The 20,196-nt window shown below is 43.9% G+C and overlaps 1 protein-coding gene across 7 annotated transcripts in view; it reads right to left on the bottom strand.

Moving 5' to 3' along the window:
* The window catches only part of NFKB1 (nuclear factor kappa B subunit 1), a 120,599-nt gene that overhangs the window by 3,318 nt on the left and 97,085 nt on the right, over positions 1-20,196 (bottom strand). For all 7 annotated transcript variants that reach the window (XM_082728975.1, XM_082728979.1, XM_082728977.1 and 4 more), the window contains 10 exons: positions 19,275-19,364; positions 17,148-17,333; positions 15,913-16,054; positions 12,068-12,182; positions 6,638-6,839; positions 5,991-6,160; positions 5,548-5,650; positions 2,778-2,902; positions 1,168-1,234; positions 675-847 (listed from right to left, as the gene is read on the bottom strand). In XM_082728975.1, the coding sequence (XP_082585101.1) occupies positions 675-847; positions 1,168-1,234; positions 2,778-2,902; positions 5,548-5,650; positions 5,991-6,160; positions 6,638-6,839; positions 12,068-12,182; positions 15,913-16,054; positions 17,148-17,333; positions 19,275-19,364 (1,373 nt within the window). The remainder of the gene's footprint in view (positions 1-674; positions 848-1,167; positions 1,235-2,777; positions 2,903-5,547; positions 5,651-5,990; positions 6,161-6,637; positions 6,840-12,067; positions 12,183-15,912; positions 16,055-17,147; positions 17,334-19,274; positions 19,365-20,196) is intronic.

Raw genomic sequence — 20,196 nt, forward strand, 5'->3', positions numbered from 1 at the left:
GTGCGTTCCTGAGCAGGGAGCCAGGACCAAGCAGGCAGGCCATCCCCACGACACCTGCCCCGCTCGGCCCCTGCGAGCACCCAGAGGCCTGCAGGGCTTGGCGGGCAGATGACCACGGAGACGCGCGGCCTTCATGTCGGGCTTCTTGTGTCAGCGCAGAGACCTCTCAGGAAATCACAGAGAAGCAGCTTCCAGTAAGCCCGGAGGACAGAGAAGGACAGAAGTGCTGAGGCGGTGAAACTCTGCCTGCCGTGAAGGTCACGCGGTATCCCTGTTGGGGTTGAGGCTCTGAAAACCACCGAGAAACCAGAGCCACAAAGGAAATTCTCAGTAGACCAATGATTTCACCTCACAGAAAGCTGCCTCTGGGTCCTGACTGGGGATCACGGCATGCTCTTGGGGATGGGAAGATAATGCATGTGGATCACAGTCTATCACGGTGGTTCAGGCGGTCAAAGTTCTGTGACAACCCTGACCTTCTACCTAGGATTTCTGCAGGAAATCTCAAGATATCTGAAAACTGCCTTCTTACAAAGGTGGGTTTCTGCCCTGGTCGGGGTCACTCTCCCAGGACACGGTAATGACCGATTTTCCGCCTCCTTGGAAGGGGACCATGGCCAGGTCAGTGATATTAACAGACGAGAGTCAAGTGCAAGGGTGAGGTGATGGGTTACCTCATAGTTGTCCATCAGCGTTTTAGAAGGAGCAGGACTCAGCCGGAAGGCATTATTTAGTATCCCCAGACCTAACTTCTGTGCCAGAGTCGCCCAGTTTTTATCTGGATCAGGGATTTCTAGCAACTTGTAGAGCTGCAGCTTTGCATCTTCAGTCAGCTGTTTCATGTCTCCTGAAAGAATGAAGAAGAAACACAGCTGTGCTAAGCACCCAGAGATACTCTGGAGGGACTGAGCACGGCCCGTGCTGCTGCCCTTGGCTCCCAGTGGGAGCCAGGAAGCTGCTTTTCCTGGAGCAGGCAGCAGCCTAGCCAAGTAAGGGCAGTATGCATGTTTTAGCAGATCACAGCCGGACAGGCTCCTTTGCATACAACCAAGGAGCTTTTGATTCTGGAATAAGCCACCGAGCCTTTCATAGCACAGCCTGGCCAATGCTGCTTCTCTCTCAGCCCTTTTAATGACTGTGTGGAGGGAATACCGGTTAAGAGCTCACCTTGCGCAAGTAAATCATCAGATGTAAACTCTGGCTCATAGGGTTTCCCATTTAATATATCAAACACCTGTTGGGGAGAAAACCGTGGAGAAACATTACACATTAAAGGGACCAGGACGGAGTCAGTTGCTTTGTAATAAACTCACTGTGTCCTCCTGACGAGGGCCTAGTACCCTAAAGGTGGAGGAATGAGAAGGAGTCGGTCCCATGACCCTCAAAGTCAGGACAATGCCCTTTGGACAAAGAAAAGTCCTGGGGGCTCTGGGGCCAGGAGGCGGGGCTATATAGGGGCTTCTGAGGTGGATAGAAGACCCAAGCCAACCTTGCAGAGAGCTGGCACCACAGTACTTTTAAAGGACAAAGCCAGAACAGTCCAGTGGCACCTGGGTGGCTCAGTGGTTAAAGCGGTTGCCCTTGGCTTGGGTTATGATCCTGGGGTCCTGAGATCGAGCCCTCATTGGGCTCCCTGCTCTGTGAGTAGCCTGCTTTTCCCTCTCCCACTGTTCTCCAGAACAGTCCAGGCCACCAGATCGGCCATGTGTTGGTGGGAGACTTGTCAGTAAGTGATGTATGTCTGAGAGCCCGGAGGAGGACTGGGCTTAAGCAGAGCTGGAAGCTGGGCCTCCTCACTGCCCCCTCTTCCCTCAGGGAAGGCATCTGGAACGTAGTCTATAGATGTGCTCAGACTGGGGTATAGTAATGCTCACAAAGCTGGATATTCTCTTCCAGCACCAGCTGCATTTTAAATTGAGGGGACAGAAAAGTCTTAGGTTAAAAGGAAAAACACAATTCCGTAGCTATGGACCTCTCTCTGTGCTCTGCAGTCACTCCGGGCTCGCTGACTTTGGTAAGGACAACATGGGGTCACTAAAGTGGGTTATCTTTGTGTGTTCTGTGGTGAGGCTTCTGGGAAAGCCAGGTGCTCAGCATTAAAGGGAACCGTGTGGTCTCTGCCAGGGTCACTCAGCTCAACACCACGAGCCTCAAAGAGGCAAACAAGCAGTTTTTGGATGTGGAGCAGCGCTTGGCCCTAAGAAAGTCGATTTTGTTGTGTCAGAGATGTGTCTGATGCCCGTGTCCTCCCTCTGGCTCTTCTTCCTGGCCCATAAAGACTTACTCACTGCTTTTCACCCTCAGATCTCAGGTCACTGGAGTTTGGAGGAAGAGTTTAAGTCTCTTTACTATGTTTATAGTTATTAAAATCCTCAGAAGAATCCCTGGGTTCTTTTTATGAAAAGAAATCACTTAGCAAAATTCTAAGCAAACTGCAACATTTCTCCTAGCTTCAGAAATGGAGATGGGAACCATTCTGGTGTGAGCTCAGAACGGGAAACTCTTGCATGAATTTTGTGTTTTCTCTTGCGGAACCCTCTCTCACAATTTAACCGTGATCTGATTAGGCTCACACTTTCACACTCATAACTCTGCTGACCTAGATCTTTCATGGGTAGGCTTTTCAAGATAAGTATGTCTCTTGACAAACAGACTTTCTTAAAAATAAAAGGACTGTGCTTTGGGGAATGAAGACCCAAGAAGACCATCTGTTCTTATACTCCCCAATCATTAGCTCCCTCCGGAGCTGCCGCCACACAGACAGGAACCACACTCACCTGCCAGTTGGTGGCCATGTCTAGAGGTGTGGTTCCAGGCACGACTCCTTCATCCTCTCCATCTTTTCCCCAGGAGTCATCCAGGTCATAGAGAGGCTCAAAGTTCTGCACCAGGGGATCTGCGCCTGTTAAGTTACACAGCACAATAAGCCCCAATCTTATCAACTCTGAAATGCCTGCAGAGGTCACGTTTCCAAAGGTAAAGCACAATAGCTACTTGAGGCAATTACCGGGATGATTTTTAATACAGGAAACATGCTTCTACCGAACTATTCAGAGATCCTCTTTTAAATTCTAATTTATTTTGACTGTAAAGATGTCTGATGATACCCTATACAACCAAGGACATTTTCAAAGACAAAAGACTTAGAAGTACCCTGACCCTCACATTTAACTCTTTAGGACAGTTTCAACTGAATGAGGCACCTTTAAGCTGAGGAGTAACGGCAGCGATTTATAAGGGCTGGGCTGCCTCCTCAGGATTCAGGACCTAATTTAACGTTCAAGTTCATGCCCACCACTGCACATGTCTCAGGCTATTCTCTTACTTGCACAAAAGAGCAAACTTTGCTGTATATGGATACAGTAAAGTTTGCTATCCCTATACAGCAAAGTTTGCTCTTTCAATAGGCTCACTTTTATTCCTGGGTACAGCACTGCCGGGGCCCCAATCCTTAAACGGACAAACACCACAAAAACATTCTCCTACGATGTCTAGTTATTGATCTTGGAAAAATGCAGTCTTTTCTTAATGTGCAGCAAGAAAACACCAAAAGTCACTCAGAGATTAGAGCTAGTTACCTCTTAGAGGCTTAGAAACTATTTTTATGAGAGCGTTTAGTCAGCTGTCTAACGAACAGTAGTCAGTTCAGTACACCCTTCTGGGAAGAACCTGTTTTTATCTTGCTGGGCGATCATTTGCTTTGTGCCAACTTCAATAATAGGAGAGGGCCAAATGAGAGTCAGGGAAGGATCTTCGTGCTGTTTCTTACTTCAGCCTTCCAGCCCCCACCTGATCCAGAAGGCAGGGAGGGCCATCTGACCACGGAAAACACAAGAGAAACTAAGAGGAATGATGTATGGGCTGATGAATGCTGGAGGAGCTGAGCTCTGGTCCTGAAGTGACCTTTGGCATGACCGGGAGCTCAGCATTAGGTTTTTCATCCGAGTACCTTCATTTACTATTTTTGTACTCTGTTTTCACTACTCCTTTCATGGGGTATTAAGAATTTAAGAGAAAGTGTTTTTGAAAGGGTTATAGGTTTTTGTCTGAAATCATTTCTTTAAAAGATTATTTATTTATTTATTTGACAGAGAGAGAGAGAGAGATCACAAGTAGGCAGAGCGATAGGCAGAGAGAGACAGGAGGAAGCAGGCTCCCTAGCGAGCAGAGAGCCCGGTGTGGGGCTCGATTCCAGGACCCTAGGATCATGACCTGAGCCGTAGGCAGAGGCTTAACCCACTGAGCCACCTAGGCGCCCCCTGAAGGCATTTCTTAATTGGAGCACTGGGTGTGGTGCAAAAATAATGAATACTGTTATGCTGAAAATAAAAAATAAATTAAAAAAAAAGGTAAAAAAAAATCTTTACATCAACAAAGTTATGTGATAATCACAAATTACTAAATGGAATGAATATTCGTTAAAAAAAAAAAAAATAACCAGGGACATCCCAAACTATTCACACATACTGCAATCAGAGTCTCTTGTTCAAGAGAAAGGTTGACTTGACCGAAATGAAGAAAAGAGAAGGTTATGGTTTATTTGGACATGACTTAATTCGCTTAGAAATATGTGGGGCTCCCCAAAGAAAAAAATCTGTATATCATCCTGGGCTCAGTTTTTAAAGAGGTATTTAACTCGTTGTGTTTTCTTGAACTTATGAAGCATCTGTTTTCTAAAAAGGTTCTAATAAGATCTGTAGTAAATCGGATAGCTCAAGGTTTGCGAGACTACTCCCATTAAACATTTGTTGAGGTTCTAAGTATGGAAGGCAAGAGAGATTCAGGGGTGAGCAGGAGTGATTTCTATACCTCACAGGACTAAAGAATTAAATGGAATGACACCTAAAAATCCTTGAGCAGAGAAGGGGAGAGAAATAGTAGAGAGAATGGAGTCTGGAAGCTTAGATGGATGAGATGTGAGTCATAGCTGTGCCCTTCCTAGGACCCCAGGACAGGGTCCCACAGGTTTCTTCAGTCTGTTTCATCTGCTGTGAGATGGGAAAAAAAATGATACTTAACTCTAGGGGTTATTGCAGATTAAATGAGACAGTGCATCTGGCAGGCCTAGCACACTGCCTGACACATAGCAGCTAGCAATTTCTAGGGCCTCACAAAAAACCATTTGTTTTTTCCTATTATTTCAATTTCTAAGGGACCTCTCTTGCCCATGGAAATTCCTAAATGTCTTCTATCAATCAGCTTTTTTACCTGGAGATTTCTGACACGATGTGAGGCTGGCATTGCTTAGAGTTCTTTAAGGGATCAAATTCAACCTTAAGAAGATCTCCTGTCATGGGAGTCAACCTAAATCACTAACACCCAAAACAAACCAATGAACCAGAGAGAAAGGACTGACACACGCACCGGGATGGAGCCCAGGATTACAAGTCCCGCCAGCGCCATTCCAGCCATGGACGTGTGATTTTTATTTACCCGTGCCTTCCAGCAATAGCTCCGTGGCTTAAAGGAGCAGCTGGGGCTGTGCACCTGGAGTTGGGTTTGCATTCCTGATAGAGCTTTCCAGCCCGACCTGCCAGGCCGCCTTACCTGCTGCCTTGAGAAGAGCTGCCAGCCTGGTGGACCCTCTCCCGGCTGCTATGTGCAGAGCTGTCGTCCCATCATAGGTGGTACTGTCTACGTGGGCCTCGCCCTGAAATCCAGCCCACACAGGAAGGAGTTAGTGGAAGGTTCTTGCATCCTCCAGTCCCCACTGTCTCCTGTCAGCGTGACTCCTGGGTCCTATACCAGATCCTATAACTAACCCAGCGGCTATCTGGGATGCTCTCCGACACTTCAGAAATCCCCAGTTGGAGAGAAGGGGCTGGCGGTGTCAGGACAGCCCAAAGCTGACCACCCCGTAGCCTTGAGGAGCTTTGGAATAAATCGAGTCAGCTGCAGGGAGAAAGACGTCACTGACGTCCGTCCTTGAAAAGATGGTCCTAACGCCCTCTGGGGAATGTAACGCGAAGGCAAAGAGGCATGTCCGTCACCTCCAGGAGCAGGCAGCCCGCCAGGGAGATGTTGTCGCGCTCCACGGCCAAGTGCAGCGCCGTGCGCCCGGACTTCCGCTCCTGGGCGTTGACGTCGGCACCGGCGGCCACCAGCAGCAGCAGACACGGCAGGCTGTTGCTCATCACGGCTATGTGAATGGCGTTGAGACCTGCGGCCCAAGCACAGGGACAGTCATGGAGCTGGGAGACTGGTCGCAGGACAGCAAAACTGGACCCTAGGGAGGGAATGCTGTCGAGTCTCTGCACACCTAGCGTCTGCTCCAGAGAGCCTGGAAAGGCGCTGCAAGGCTGTTGTTCTTCAGGAAAACCCACGGTCTCCTCGTGTGTGCTCAGGAGACACTGAGGGTAAATAAACATTCTGTGGCTAATGACGCTTGATGCTTGCTACACCTTGAGGCCGGAGTTTGCTCAGGCCTCTGCTTTTTCCACCTACTAACAATTCCAAATCATCTTTAAAGAAATTGGTCACAGCGGGCAACAGGAAATTCTCATGAGAGATGACAGACTCCAGGGAAGTTGGGAAGCATTTTTGGTGCAAATCAGAGAACACACATTTATCATGTAGCTAGCTACCAACTGTTTAGAAAGCAGTGAGAGGTCACCCATGACATCTGCTTGTCTCTTACCTTCCCCATTAGGGTGGTCCATCAGTAGTGCTGCCTTCTTGTGCTTGAGTAAAATACTGAGAACTTTATCTTGTCCTTCTTTGGCAGCTAGGTGCAAAACAGAGTTACCCAAGCGGTCCAGAAGACTCAGGTCGGCCCCGGCCCTCAGCAGGTCCTCCACCACAGCCTCTTGCTTGGTGATCACTGCCAAGTGCAAGGGTGTCTGGGAAGTGGAGAAGGGTCAGGAGACAAATGGGTCAGAGGCACACACTTGAAACCCCCTGGGTTTTGAACCTACTGGCTTGGTCGCTACCATTGCAAGAGGGTGGTGTCCTGCCTTGGGGCCACTGCCCGTTGCCAGATCACCTCTTCACCTCCGCAAACGAGTTATTCCCTGTTCCATGCCCTGTGAGAATGCAGTCTGTGCCGGACTGACAGTGAGCCACGTGATAATTAAGGTTATTTTTATATCTACAACTCCTAATTGCTTTCTTGTTCCTCATTACAGCTTGCTGACTGCTGTTATGTTAATTTTTCTATTAATAAATTTCTTTTCCTTGATTTTCTAGCAGAAATCTATCTTCAGCTGATAATTCTGCATATTAACAAGTCAAAGCAAGGCTGTAGTTTTACTTAAGAAGTGGAAATGAACTTATTACTCAATAGAAACCAATTCACAAAGGCGCTGTCATTCAATATTGACATGGAAAATGAGTTTGCTAAAATGAAAAATATTCTTCCATGGACCTGCTCTATAATGAGACCAACCAACAGAACTCTGGCACCCCCATTTTACAACAGGTGTCCAAGGATTCTAAATGTCTTAACAAGGACGAGAGACCCATCTCAGTAAGAAGCCTCCGAGGAATAAGCAAGCTGACTTGCTGACACCTCACAGGTGCGTCCAGAGTCCATTTGATTACTCTGCCCGCAAGCCAGTGCCTCGGCAAATGCAAATGAGATATTTTGCAAACAGTGTTTTCAAAATGAGCAACAAAAACAGAATTGTGAAAGTATCTTTCAAAGAACTGAGGTCACTGACAAAAGAGTGATATGTTTTTATACAACTCAGTCTATTTCACAGGAGTCCGTGAAATCCAGTGTGTCTGGTGACAATTTGCCTACACTTTCTCTCTCGGCATGCGATTCCTAGCAACAGCAGCGACAATAGCAACGCCCCTGATGAAGGATGACCACAGCCCAGGATGCAATGCAAGAAGTTCCCACAGCTTCAGCTCACTCACAGTAATAACTGCACACAGCAGACGCAAGGCAGGCTTTTGGACAGAATTTCCATTCTTTCTTGTTTTTTTTTTTCATATTTTATATCCCTGCTTGAAACAGAATGGTGTCCTCAAAACTTTAGATACTGTAAGCCAAGAGCCTTCTTCTCAAGAAATAAATATGTAAAACAAAAAGGGTGCATGTATTAATAGGAAGCCCTACTTGGGGAGATGAAAAATGCGAGAGAATGAAATTGTAAAAAAGATCTGAAATTATAAAATATTATACCACTCAGAAATTAGTAATTATCTTTTTTTTTTTTTTTAAAGATTTTACTTATTTATTTGACAGACAGAGATCACAAGTAGGCAGAGAGGCAGGCAGAGAGAGAGAAAGGGAAGCAGGCTCTCTGCTGAGCAGAGAGCCCGATACAGGGCAGGGCTTGATCCCAGGACCCTGGGACATGACCTGAGCTGAAGGCAGAGGCTTTAACCCACTGAGCCACCCAGGCGGCCCTATATCTGGTTTTAATATGATTTTTTTTCACGTTATACAAATTCTGCTACCGTGAGTAAGAGAAGTTTTTTTTTTTTTTTTAGCATAGTCCCACCAAAGGTTTTCTATGAAATTTCAGGCTTTATATCTTTAACCCCAGGATTATGTAATGTAGCGTGGACTGTGTGTGAGAGTATCCTAAAATATCTATAATATTTCAAGTGTATATGTTTATGTAGCCAGTATCTGGAAAAATACTTACAAATGCAGTAGTTATATTTGGGAATGAGTTTGGGGGACCTGTATAGTGCCAGGGAGGGCAACTTTTGATTTTCCAGTGTATTTCCTTATGTATGATCTGAAGAACCATTAACATATACTATATTGATAAAAGTTAAAAATAAAGAAGCAAAAACCCACATGCACAAAACCCCTCATTAATGTTTCATGGGAAGCTATGCAGATAAAACAATCCATATCAAACACACTGGAGGGGTGATCTGTGGTGGGGGGGGGGAGAAGAAGAGGAGAGGGCTTGAAGGCAATTGATTTCAGAAATATCTTCAGAAGAATCCTAACTCTATGCACTGGGATTATTTTGAGTACATCTCTAGAAAGTGGGTGGGGAGAGAGATTTGATCATGACAGATGGTCACAGAAATGTACTAAGATTAGTGAATGGTATTTTGGGAGGTTGTCTAAGACAATTGCCAAATAATCCAAATTACTTAGAGAACTGCAAGATTCTTCCATCGAGAATAGTTAACAGAGAGCCTTTACAAAGAGAAATGAGTCCAAATTTTAGCCTTTTCTAGTTTTCGAATCGAAGTCGTCACTGGGTGTATCTTTGAGATCTAGAAGCCATTACCAGGGGATCCTAGATTCCCTGTCCACGAAGGAGAGTGGTGCTAAGTTGGGGGAGAAATGGACCTGTGTTCTCCCCAGAGTCCCCAGATCGGAAGGCAAGACGTGTCAGAGGTGGTGGTTTCAAGGTGTTTGTGTCTAGCATACCAGAGAGTCTCAATATATGTAACCAAATGATACAGTAAGGAGGTCAGCCCATAATAAATCACGACTACTAATCCTGTTGTGCGGTGCCCTTTGCAGGGCCTATTTATAAACAGAAAAACAAGTAATTCCTTGAATCTGACCTACAGGCAGCGAAGTGAAGCAATCTTTGAAAGGAGGACCGAGAAGCGACAGAGTCCCGTTCGTTCCCAGTTTTATTTGTATGCTCGTGATGGTTGAGAGGAACAGTCGTAAAGACGGAGCAAATCAAGCTTTAAGGGCCAGATGACTCTCCAAATACCACCAACCCCCAAGATGGTATGAAAATCTGAAGACATTCTTTAAATGTCTACCTAAAATTAGACTTTGTCCTCATTACTTTATATTATGAGTCAGTGAAGAATCCCCAACTTCATTCTTCCGTCGACATAAAGCACCACCACCAGGGAAGGAGCCGAAAGCCTTACATCAAATGAGAGACTTATTTCCCTTATCAGGAAACGCCTATTCACACATAACAATCTAGTGAGAGCTACATGTAGACATTTTAGCTCTTTTGCCTCGAGGAGATAAAAATGACTCACGGCACCTGCTTTAACAACTGAGAACTGGAACAGGTACCTTTACTGTGCAGTTAATTGCACACGACAGTCCGTATTTTTAGAGTGACAGGTGTGCCTGGACCAGGCACCTAAGCACGCTGTCCGGGCCACCGAGGGCTGGGAAGTCACTCTGGGTGGAGTGAAGGGAAGGAGAAAATGGGAAAGCTAACAAGGAGCAAGACCAGGAGATTGGCACCAAAGCCAGGTGGGGTGGGGGCGAAGGTGGCTGGGGCAGGAGAGTGCCCCTTTGGCCAGAGTGGCTGGGCCAGGTCTCAGACTCCCAATACCAGCCTCCAGGCTTTGGTTCTGCCAAGTGCAGTTCCAATTTCCTTTTCTCACCTAAAGTCTGCACGTGCCCATCAGGAAGCCTCACCGGGTCCCAGCTACCTTCTCTCTGCAACGTCTGAGACCTCTGTACCAGGGTTCCTCAGTTTGCTTCTGAACCCACTGAATTCCTGTTCAAACCCAACCCGAGCAAAATTCTGGTTTTTTTTTTTTTTCTGGTTTCCTTGATTGGCGCTGTCTTTCTGATTTTTTTTTTTTAAAGATTTTATTTATTTGTCAGAGAGAGAGAGCGAGCGAGAGCGAGCACAGGCAGACAGAGTGGCAGGCAGAGTCAGAGGGAGAAGCAGGCTCCCTGCGGAGCAAGGGACTCCATCCCATGACGCTGGGATGATGACCTGAGTTGAAGGCGGCTGCTTAACCAACTGAGCCACCCAGGCATCCCTGTCTTTCTGATTTTGAAAGATACTTTCTCCTCAACTAATCTTTTTTACTTTTCTGTGTTCTGATTTCAGCACCCTTTATTTGATATACACTTAATCTAGATATTGTCAAAATGTGTTTCAGCAGGCTTCAAAATTCTTACACATTATTGGGTTTCCAAACTTAATTTTTTTCAATTGTATTTATCTTGACAAAAATGACATATTTACTCCAAGTTCTCCCATACTGCATATCTGAAAGTTGCTATGAGCGTAGATCCAAAAGTTCTTATCACAAGAAAAAAAATTTGTAACTATAGGCGGTGATGGATGACAAACATATTTTGGTGATTATTTTGCCATATATACAAATACCAAATTATTGTGTACCTTAAACTAATACAATGTTATATATCAATTATATTTCAATTTAAAAAAGAAAAAAAGATGCTCAACACAACTCATCATCACGGAAAAGCAAATCAAAACCACAATGAGATATCACCTCACACCCGTCAGAATGGCTAAAATCAAAACCAGAAACAAGTGTTGACGAGGATGTGGAGAAAAAGTGATGGGAATGCGAAATGGTACAGCCACTGTGGAAAACAGTGTGGAGGTTCCTCAAAAAATTAAAAATAGAACTACCCTACAACCCAGTAATCCCACTACTAAGTAACTACCCCCAAAATACAAAAACACCGATTCAAAGGAATCTATGTACCCCTATGTTTATACCAGCATTATCTACAATAGTCAGACTATGGAAGCAGCCCAAGTGTCCATCGACAGATGAACAAAGAAGTCACACACACACACACACACACACACACACACACAGGAATAATATTCATCATAAAAAAGAATGAAATCTTTACCACAACATGGATGGGGCTATAGAGTATAACACTAAGTGAAATAAGTCAGAGAAAGACAAATACCATATGATTTCATTCTTATGGGGAATTTAAGAAACAAAACAAACAAGCAAAAGGGGAAAAAGAGAGGGACAAACCAAAGACAGACCTTAATTACAGAGAATAAACTGATGGTTACCGGTGCTGGGGGTGGGGACAGGAAGGACAGAATAAAATAAATTTGAAAAAGAAAAAAAAAAAAAGAAAATGGATCAATTCTTTGACAAATTTCTAAAGTTTAAACTTTGCCTTCCCCCAGCAGGATGCAGAATTTTGTTGTGGAGTGATTTCTATTATACTCACAGACTAAAGGATCCTAAATCATAAGCAATATGCCCAAGTAACGGGCTTTTAGGATTTAACTTACAAAATACTGTATTTTTCTTACTGTTAACATTGTTAGAAATAATATGTATACACACGCACACACACACACACATGCACACACACATGTAAAGCATGTATTAACTGCATCTTTCTTCAGTTGGCATTTCTGCTTACCTGGTAGAGATCATTTCTCATATTGATAATGTCATCAGAAATCAAACCAGATGTGACTTCTAGTAGATCCCTCACAAGCTGAGCATGAAGATGGATGATTGCTAAGTGTAAGACACTGAAACAAAAACAGAGTGGCAGGAGTCAGCTAAAGTGTTAGTGACTAAAAAAAAGAGAGATCCCCAATAAAGGACAGACTTGCAGACTGGACCTAGCTCGCATACTTCCTCTTATTCAGCCCCCAAATGTCTTGAATCTCAAATGTCTTGAATCTGAGGTGGGAATGTTCTACTGTTACACTCATTTTCCATGTCTGCCTGGTCTCTGGGGGCCTTTTGGTTTGATCCCTAGAGGTATAAATGCGCCTTGAGGCAGAGAAATCTAAGTTCAAATCCCAACTCTGCTTCCCTGCAATAGCCAAGGGCATTTTCTCCTCTAGCTTTCTGCTGGCTTCCTTTGACATATAGATCATGTATGTAAAATGCCCGGCACTAGGAACCGTTCAGGAAAATGTAGTTACCTCACCTAACCTTCCAGCCTCCTCCAAAATACAGTGTGTTGGCTTCTGAAAGATCTTCCTAGATCCCAGGAGGGAAGAATGGGGTCATGCTTTTAACTACTGGGGGAACACTCTTGAGGTAAACTTCTGAAGGAACCACGTGATTTTATTTCTCCCTGGCAAACATTCCCTCTGCCTGGAATGGTTTTGCTCCTCTTCTCTGCCTGGACAGTACCTACTCCATCCTTCTTTTCCAGCTCCAACCTTACCTCTTCTCCGAACTTCTGAGGCAGAGCACATGGTTAGTCTCCCCTCAAGTTTACTGCTTGGTTACGCAACTGTGGTTTGCTATGTGTCTTTCCCCCTCTCTGGCCTGTGGTCTCAGAGCCGGTCCTCCCTGGGTCAGCCTTACAGCCCTGGCACACAATTTAGGCACTAAATAAGGGTGACAGAATGAGACTGGGGGCTTATGCTAATGAGGCTGAAAATATTGGCAGGAGCCAAGCATCAGTCCTAAGGACACAATTTTTTTTTTTTTTTGAAGATTTTATTTATTTATTTTACAGACAGAGATCACAAGTAGGCAGAGAGGCAGGCAGAGAGAAAGGAGGAAGCAGGCTCCCTGCCGAGCAGAGAACCTGATGCGGGGCTCGATCCCAGGACCCTGGGACCATGACCCGAGCTGAAGGCAGAGGCTTTAACCCACTGAGCCCCCCAGGCACCCCAGGACACAATTTTTTAATTGTTAAAAATCTTACTACTAAAATTAACTTGAAATTCCTAAAAAAAAAGTGGTTACTATGGGTTTAGAGCTTCTATTTACCAGACCATGCTAAGCAGTTGACATATATGACCTTATTTATCATAACAAGAAGCCCTATGAGGTAGGTAATATTATCCTCATTTTTCCAGTGACGAAATTGGGACTTGCAGGTAAAACAGAACTCAACCCATGCCACATAACTAGTGAGTGATGAAGCGGAGAGTCCAGCCCAAGTCCATCTGGCTCCAAAGCCACCTCTGAATCCCTTAAGCCCCCCTGGCGAAGGGGTATATGGACGCTGCTCTGTAGAGCTGCTGATGAACCCCTAAGATAAGGAATACGCCAAAGAAAGGACAGATCTCGACGCAGAGCCTACTCCAAGTATAGCGTGGTGGCAGGACATCTGGGATTTGAGGACAGGCTAGATTTTCTCCAGTTGAAACATCTGAGGTGTCCTGTTCTTGAGGCCTCTTTCTTTGCAACAGCAAGTGCATTTTACTAAGGATTAACTTTGGCACGAGAGGGCCTAGAAAACAAACTCGTGACTTTGTTACTTGAGAGAGCAAATGAATGATGTCAAGGTTTCACTACTGTCTCTTGAAATGTGAGGCTGGAAGAAGGCTTCTAAAATGGGCCCAAAGTCTGACGCAGACATGATGCACATATACCAAGAAAAAGGTCGTATTTCAAAACTCCTAAAAATTTCCATGTGCAGCTCAGCATTTCATCGCAGAAGCACATTCCCCCTCCCCCATAAATCCTCACACCCTCATGGGAATTTCCCCAATACCAGAAGTTCTTGTCTTTTCTTTATTGTACTTTCTGTGATGACTAATGACTCCAGGATTCAGATTACTAGCTGAGTGTGACAAATGCAATGAAAAGAAGAGCCCTGAGGTGTGAGGACCAACAGCTTTCCCTTGTCTAAATTCTCATGAGGCTTCCTCTTGGGTCTTCCCTCTCTGTCCTCCAGCTGGGGCAAACCTCGAGAGTCTGCTGGCAGGTGTACGTTTGGGGTCCCAGGAGGGGACTCGAAGGATTCATGTTCCACTTGGGCAGGGAAGACCACCTCCTGGGTCCCCCTCTGTGTCCTTACCCATGCCTGCAACTTCCCCTCCATGCACCCATCAAACGCACGTGCCTCGTATCTTCTCCATAGTCCTCCCCTCACAGACCTGCAGTCCCTCGCTAGCTTCCACGTGCTCATCTTTCTTAGGCTCAGCAACTCTGCAGGTCTGTAAAAATGTCACTTGAAACACTGTTCTATCTTGGTTAACTGGCAGCTTTCTCTTGTGGTTCTACGCTACTGAATGCTAATTGGATTCTTTAACCCTGTGAAAACATTCTGCTGTTCACAGCACCGCACAAACGAGGCTGTACGGGTGCCTCTTGTACTGTATAACAAGGCCAGTGGTTACACCACATCCTTGGTTACGTTGCAAGGAATGAGAACAAAGGTCTCTGTTTGAAACCCTGAGGTTGGCACTTTCCTAAAGCGTTTGATTCCGTTTTCAACCGAGGTTTAAAAACACAGCCCTCAAGAGTTCCTCTACGGAAAAGGATTTCTCAGGGTTGACACTATTTTAGGAAAGTTTTAGATAAGGCACTTGACTTGAATCTGAGGGCTGTTGTCTCTTGTTATTCTCACAGGCTTTTGAGAGGCCTGAGAGGACTGGTTTAGAAAGAAGCCAGGGGTTTTGCCAATATAAACTCAGTAGCATTAGAAACGTACGATTGGTGATTGGAGCACAGGCCTCCCACACGGCAGGAGTTAGAGCAGTCCCAGGAGCCTGACCCAGTCACAGACTGGTAACTGGTAACAGACACAGGAGGGAAGGAACCAGTAACTGGGAAAGAATGATAGCTGCCTCTTAACTGTTTTGTTGTTTTCGTGGTGCTATCTTTATAGGGCTTTTTCTTGAGTACACGGCCATTGTAAATATGCAGTTGGGATAACAAGTGCTTGAGGAATTTGGTTGGACCAAATTTTATTATTATACCATTTCAGTACATAAAGCAAATGTTATTAATCCAATAAATAAATTTTTTTGAAGATTTTATTCATTTGAGAGAGAGAGAGTGAGAGAGCACAAGTAGGAGGAGAGGCAGGCAGGCAGGGGTGGGGGGAGAAGCAGACTCTCTGCTGAGCTGGGAGCCCAATGCGGAGCTCGATCCCAGGACCTGGAGATCATGACCTGAGCTGAAGGCAGATGCTTCACCATCTGAGCCACCCAGGCACCCCATACATATGTTTATTAAATCTTATTTCACATGTTATCCCAATAAACAGAGCGAGGTTTTTGAAACCTTCCCCATTCCCCACACACGTCTTTGTTTTCTTGCCCAGACGGCAGTCCTCCTAGAAGAGGACTTGAGCTATGCTAGGACCCAACAGGTGAGAGCCGCAGGACAGGAGAAGCAAACGAAGGATTCAACCTTACTGACACCCTACTGTCCACGACAGTCTTCCAGTGACAGGACCCGATACCTCTAAACGATTCTTTTTATCTCTAGCCAGTGAGCATACAGCAATTTTCTCTCTTCCCTGCCCTAAGACAACTTCTGCTTGCTCAAATCCTGACTTACCTGTCTCCATTCTCATCCTGCACTGCAGTGAGGTGGCGCTGGACAGCCAGCAGCATCTTCACGTCCCCTGTCACCGCGTAGTCAAATAGGGCGTTGGCATGCCGCTTGGCCAGCTGCATAGCCTTCTCTAGAAAGAAGTTATCTGCAAGGCAAGGACACAATCGCAGCTGAGTTTCCTCTACTTGCTTGAGGTCAAAACCATCAGCAGCGGAGTTCCGATACCTCAACACACATCGTTTTAATTGCAAATGCTCCTCTCAGTACTTCTGCATTGTGTTCACTAGAAAAAGCACAATTGGACACTGGACAAATAGAGAGGCTGATCTCAAAAATCTGTCTCTAGTTCATCAGGGGAAAGGAACTGAGAAATGTCTGTTATCTTATGGGGCACACTCAATCTCTAAATAATGTTGATTCAATTCACTGTATCATAAGCAATCCCTCTATTGATGAAATAATCCTTCATGGAGTCTTCAGCAACTTTCCTGTTAGACAAAGTGTCAAAAAACACAGAAAGACAGACTTTCCATAGGCCACCGGTGTTCTTGTGAAGTTTGCTTCCGGAAGGACAGGGGAAGGAAACTGAGACCTGCAGGCCAAAACCGTGGCCTGTTTTTATATGATCGGCCACTTAACCATGCTTTGTACATTTTTAAAGTGGTATTAAAAAAAAAAAAGGAATCTGTGATAGAGACCATAACTGGCCAATAAGTTGAAATATTTGCCATCTTTCCCTTCCCTTTTCTCTAATGAGTACTGGTTCAAAATATGCGCAGAAGTGCACCGTCCCTCTTTATCCTAATTGTTCAAAGAGGGCATCAGGGTAAAAGGAAATGGCAAAGTTCTACTTCAATATGACAGTCAAGCTCCAGTCGAGAGAGGAAACTATTAAAGTGATGGAAACTTTTCTCTATTATCTGTGATAGAAATGAATGAGATGATCTCCCACGATACCTAAAACTACATAATTATGATTGGAGAATGCATATGTAAACCTTAGTCTTTCTATTCAGAGACAACATGGGGAGCATGGAAATCTCAGTGTGAGTAAGATGATCAGACACATGCTTTTCGAAAAGGACACACGACTCTGAAGAGCACACTGAACTACATATTGATGCATCATTCTTAGATGAACAGAAAATAAACCTGTCTTCTGGCAATGGTCTCCACACCTCGAACCAACCCATCTCCTCACCAGTCAATACCACGTAACCATGTGTATGTTCACTTACCCTGAAACCTAGAATTCTCTTCCTTCACTCCCACCGTATACGTCAATGTAACTGCATCATCCCCAGTGCTGGACTTCTTGTCCTGTTCTATGGGTTCCGTTACTTTCCCAGAGGGGCTGACTGCCCTTCCGTCCACACTCTTGCCACCAGCTTCAGAATCCTTTTTAGATGGGGTGTCTGTGGTTCCTAAGACAGAAATAAAAATTCCAGCTTTTTCTCAGTAAAATCTATTAAGTTATAATTTACTGTTTCATTTGTCAGATAAAGATGGGAGGCAAGTTTACTGCAAAGGGAAAAGAAAATACAGTAATTTAAAATTTCTTTTAAAATAGTTAAATCATTAGGTAACTTGTTTTGGAACTATTTTAAAGATTTTATTTATTCGGCACAGTGTTTTGGAGCTATTTTATTTTATTTAAAAAATTTTTTTAAAGGTAGATTTTTTGGGGGAAAGATTTTATTTATTTATTTGACCGACAGAGATCACAAGTAGGCAGAGAGACAGGCAGAGAGAGGAGGAAGCAGGCTCTCTGCTCAGCAGGGGCTCGATCCCAGGACCCTGGGATCTTGACCTGAGCTGAAGGCAGAGGCTTTATAACCCACTGAGCCACCCAGGCACCCCTATTTTAAGCATTCAATTCTAAAAGACACATTTTTACTACTGACATATAACATTACATTAGTTTCAGGTGTACAGTATAATGATTCAATATTTGTATATACTGTCAAATGATATCACAATAATTAATATCAGTTAGCACATATAAATCTTTTTTCTTTTGATGAGGAACTTTTAAGATCTTAAAAAGTTTTTATTTAAAGTTCTAAAAACTTAACATTTCATTATTTATTTATAAAGGAGAAAAAAGAAATATAGCTCTTCTGTGAACTGCAGGGAAGTGGATTTTTTTCTTTTTTTTTAAGTGGCCTCCATGCTCAGCATGGGGCTTGAACTCACCACCCTGAGATTGAGACCTGAGCTGAAATCGATAGTCGGATGCTTAACTGACTGAGCCACCCAGGCACCCCAGGGAAGTGAAATTTTTAAAGTTTAAATAAAAACAGAGGAATTATTCTTTCCCTAATGTTATTTCACCAAGCAAGTTGTTAGAATGTGATATCAAGCCATGTTCTCTAGTGCAGGATCTACTTGGGGCACCATTTCTGTGCTCTTTCAGGCCGGACCATGCCATCTGACAGGTGCTCTAAGAACACACAGGTTTTATGAGCAGAACTGGCTCAAATCCTAGTTCTGCCATTAACAGGTACGTGCCTTCAGTGAGTGAATGAACATTTCTGAATCTGGGTGTCTTCTGTCTGTACAATGGAGACACTACTCTTTTCCTTATAGAGCAATCATGAAGATTACAGTCAAGATGTGTAGCAGCACCTGACAAAAAATGCATTCCATACTTGGGAAGGCTTCATTGTATTATTTCTTCAATGGGTCCACTAGAATGGACATGTAGTCTAAACCATGAGGCCATGGTATGACAACTGCAAATTAGGGGATGCATTTGATGGGAAAGGTCACCCCTATAAAACTCAAAATGTCTATAAAAGTATAGTATTTAAGGGGGAAAAAAGGGAAAGAATAGGTAAATTTGGTGACTTTTTTATGCTTCAATAGTCAAGTGTCTCTCTAGATCCCTTTTTAATGTTTTCTTCCCCCTGGTCATACCACTCACAAAGTCAATATATTTTTTAAAGTGGGCTCCATGCCTAGCATGGGGCTTGAACTCACGACCCAGTGTATAAACACATTCTGGGACTAGAATTTATATTCATTTATAATTTATAGAATTATATATATATATATATATAATATATATATAATTATATATTATTATATAATATAGAATTTATATTATATAATTCTATAATATATTATATGATATAGAATTTATATTCCCAGTGTATAAACACATTCTGGGACTAGAATTTATATTCATCACAGGGAATAACTTTTTTTTTTTTTAATGGAAAAGTACCTTCTTAGTTTATTTGCCTTTATCAGTTTTTTTTCAAGATGATAATGTCATGATAGGTAATGATAAAAAAAAAAAAACCTTCTTGGCATTAGTTTTGTTATTCTTTCCTCACTATTAAAAAAACTATCTTACTTACCATGTTTCATCCCGGCATTAGATTTAGTGGTTCCGGGATGGAAGGTAATTCCACCATATGTAGGAAATCCATAGTGAGGGAAGCCATACCCTGAAAAAGCAAGCAAAACAATTGAAACCTCATGCTTTTTTTTTTTTTTTTTTTTTAAAGAAACAAAGACTCAGCAAAGTTCAGTGTCCTTCCTTAAGGTGAGTGTGGGCTTTGGTGTGGGAGGCCAGTGTGCCCAACACGCTGCTTCCATGGAGAGTTAGCAAGATACACTGTGGGAGATGACAGGATGATCAGAATTCCACTCTGATCAAGCTTAGATTTAGCAACTCAGGCAACGCCCAGGCCTGGGGCAGTGTGGAAGAGTTCATGCTGGAAAAAGGCTCCCACCCCTGTGTAGAGGAGAGGCCAGTGGTGAGTGGTCACCAACCAAACTCCGACTTGCTGACACAGAGGACCCTGAAACAACCTCTGGCGGGAAAAACTGAACCAAACAAAATATGGAAAAAATACTGACTCTTCAGGGGAAACATGACCACACTGTTCATTTTCAGGCACTTGGTGGCAAGTTTTTCCAAAACTTGGTGGAAGCATAAACTCACACGTAAAACTCTTTGGGGGAAGCAGCTGGTATTAGATGTCATACTCTCTGACACTGTAATTTTACTTCAAAGAATCTAATTTACGAAAACAATCTGGAATAAAAGAAAAGCAATGTGGACGAAGGCATTGAGTAAAGACAATAAAAAACAGGAAACACATTCAAGTAAGTAATGCTATGGTGTGTTCACTTGATGAAATACTAGGAGTCATTTAACTGATGCTTAAAATGTTACGCTTACATAAAATTTATACTGCCACGGGGGAAATGCCTATGTTACTTAATCTGTTAGGGAGAAGCGGCATCTCTGACTCTATATACACAATCGTGATG

The sequence above is a fragment of the Mustela nivalis genome (assembly GCF_964662115.1).
Source record: "Mustela nivalis genome assembly, chromosome: 4".
Taxonomy (NCBI): domain Eukaryota; kingdom Metazoa; phylum Chordata; class Mammalia; order Carnivora; family Mustelidae; genus Mustela; species Mustela nivalis.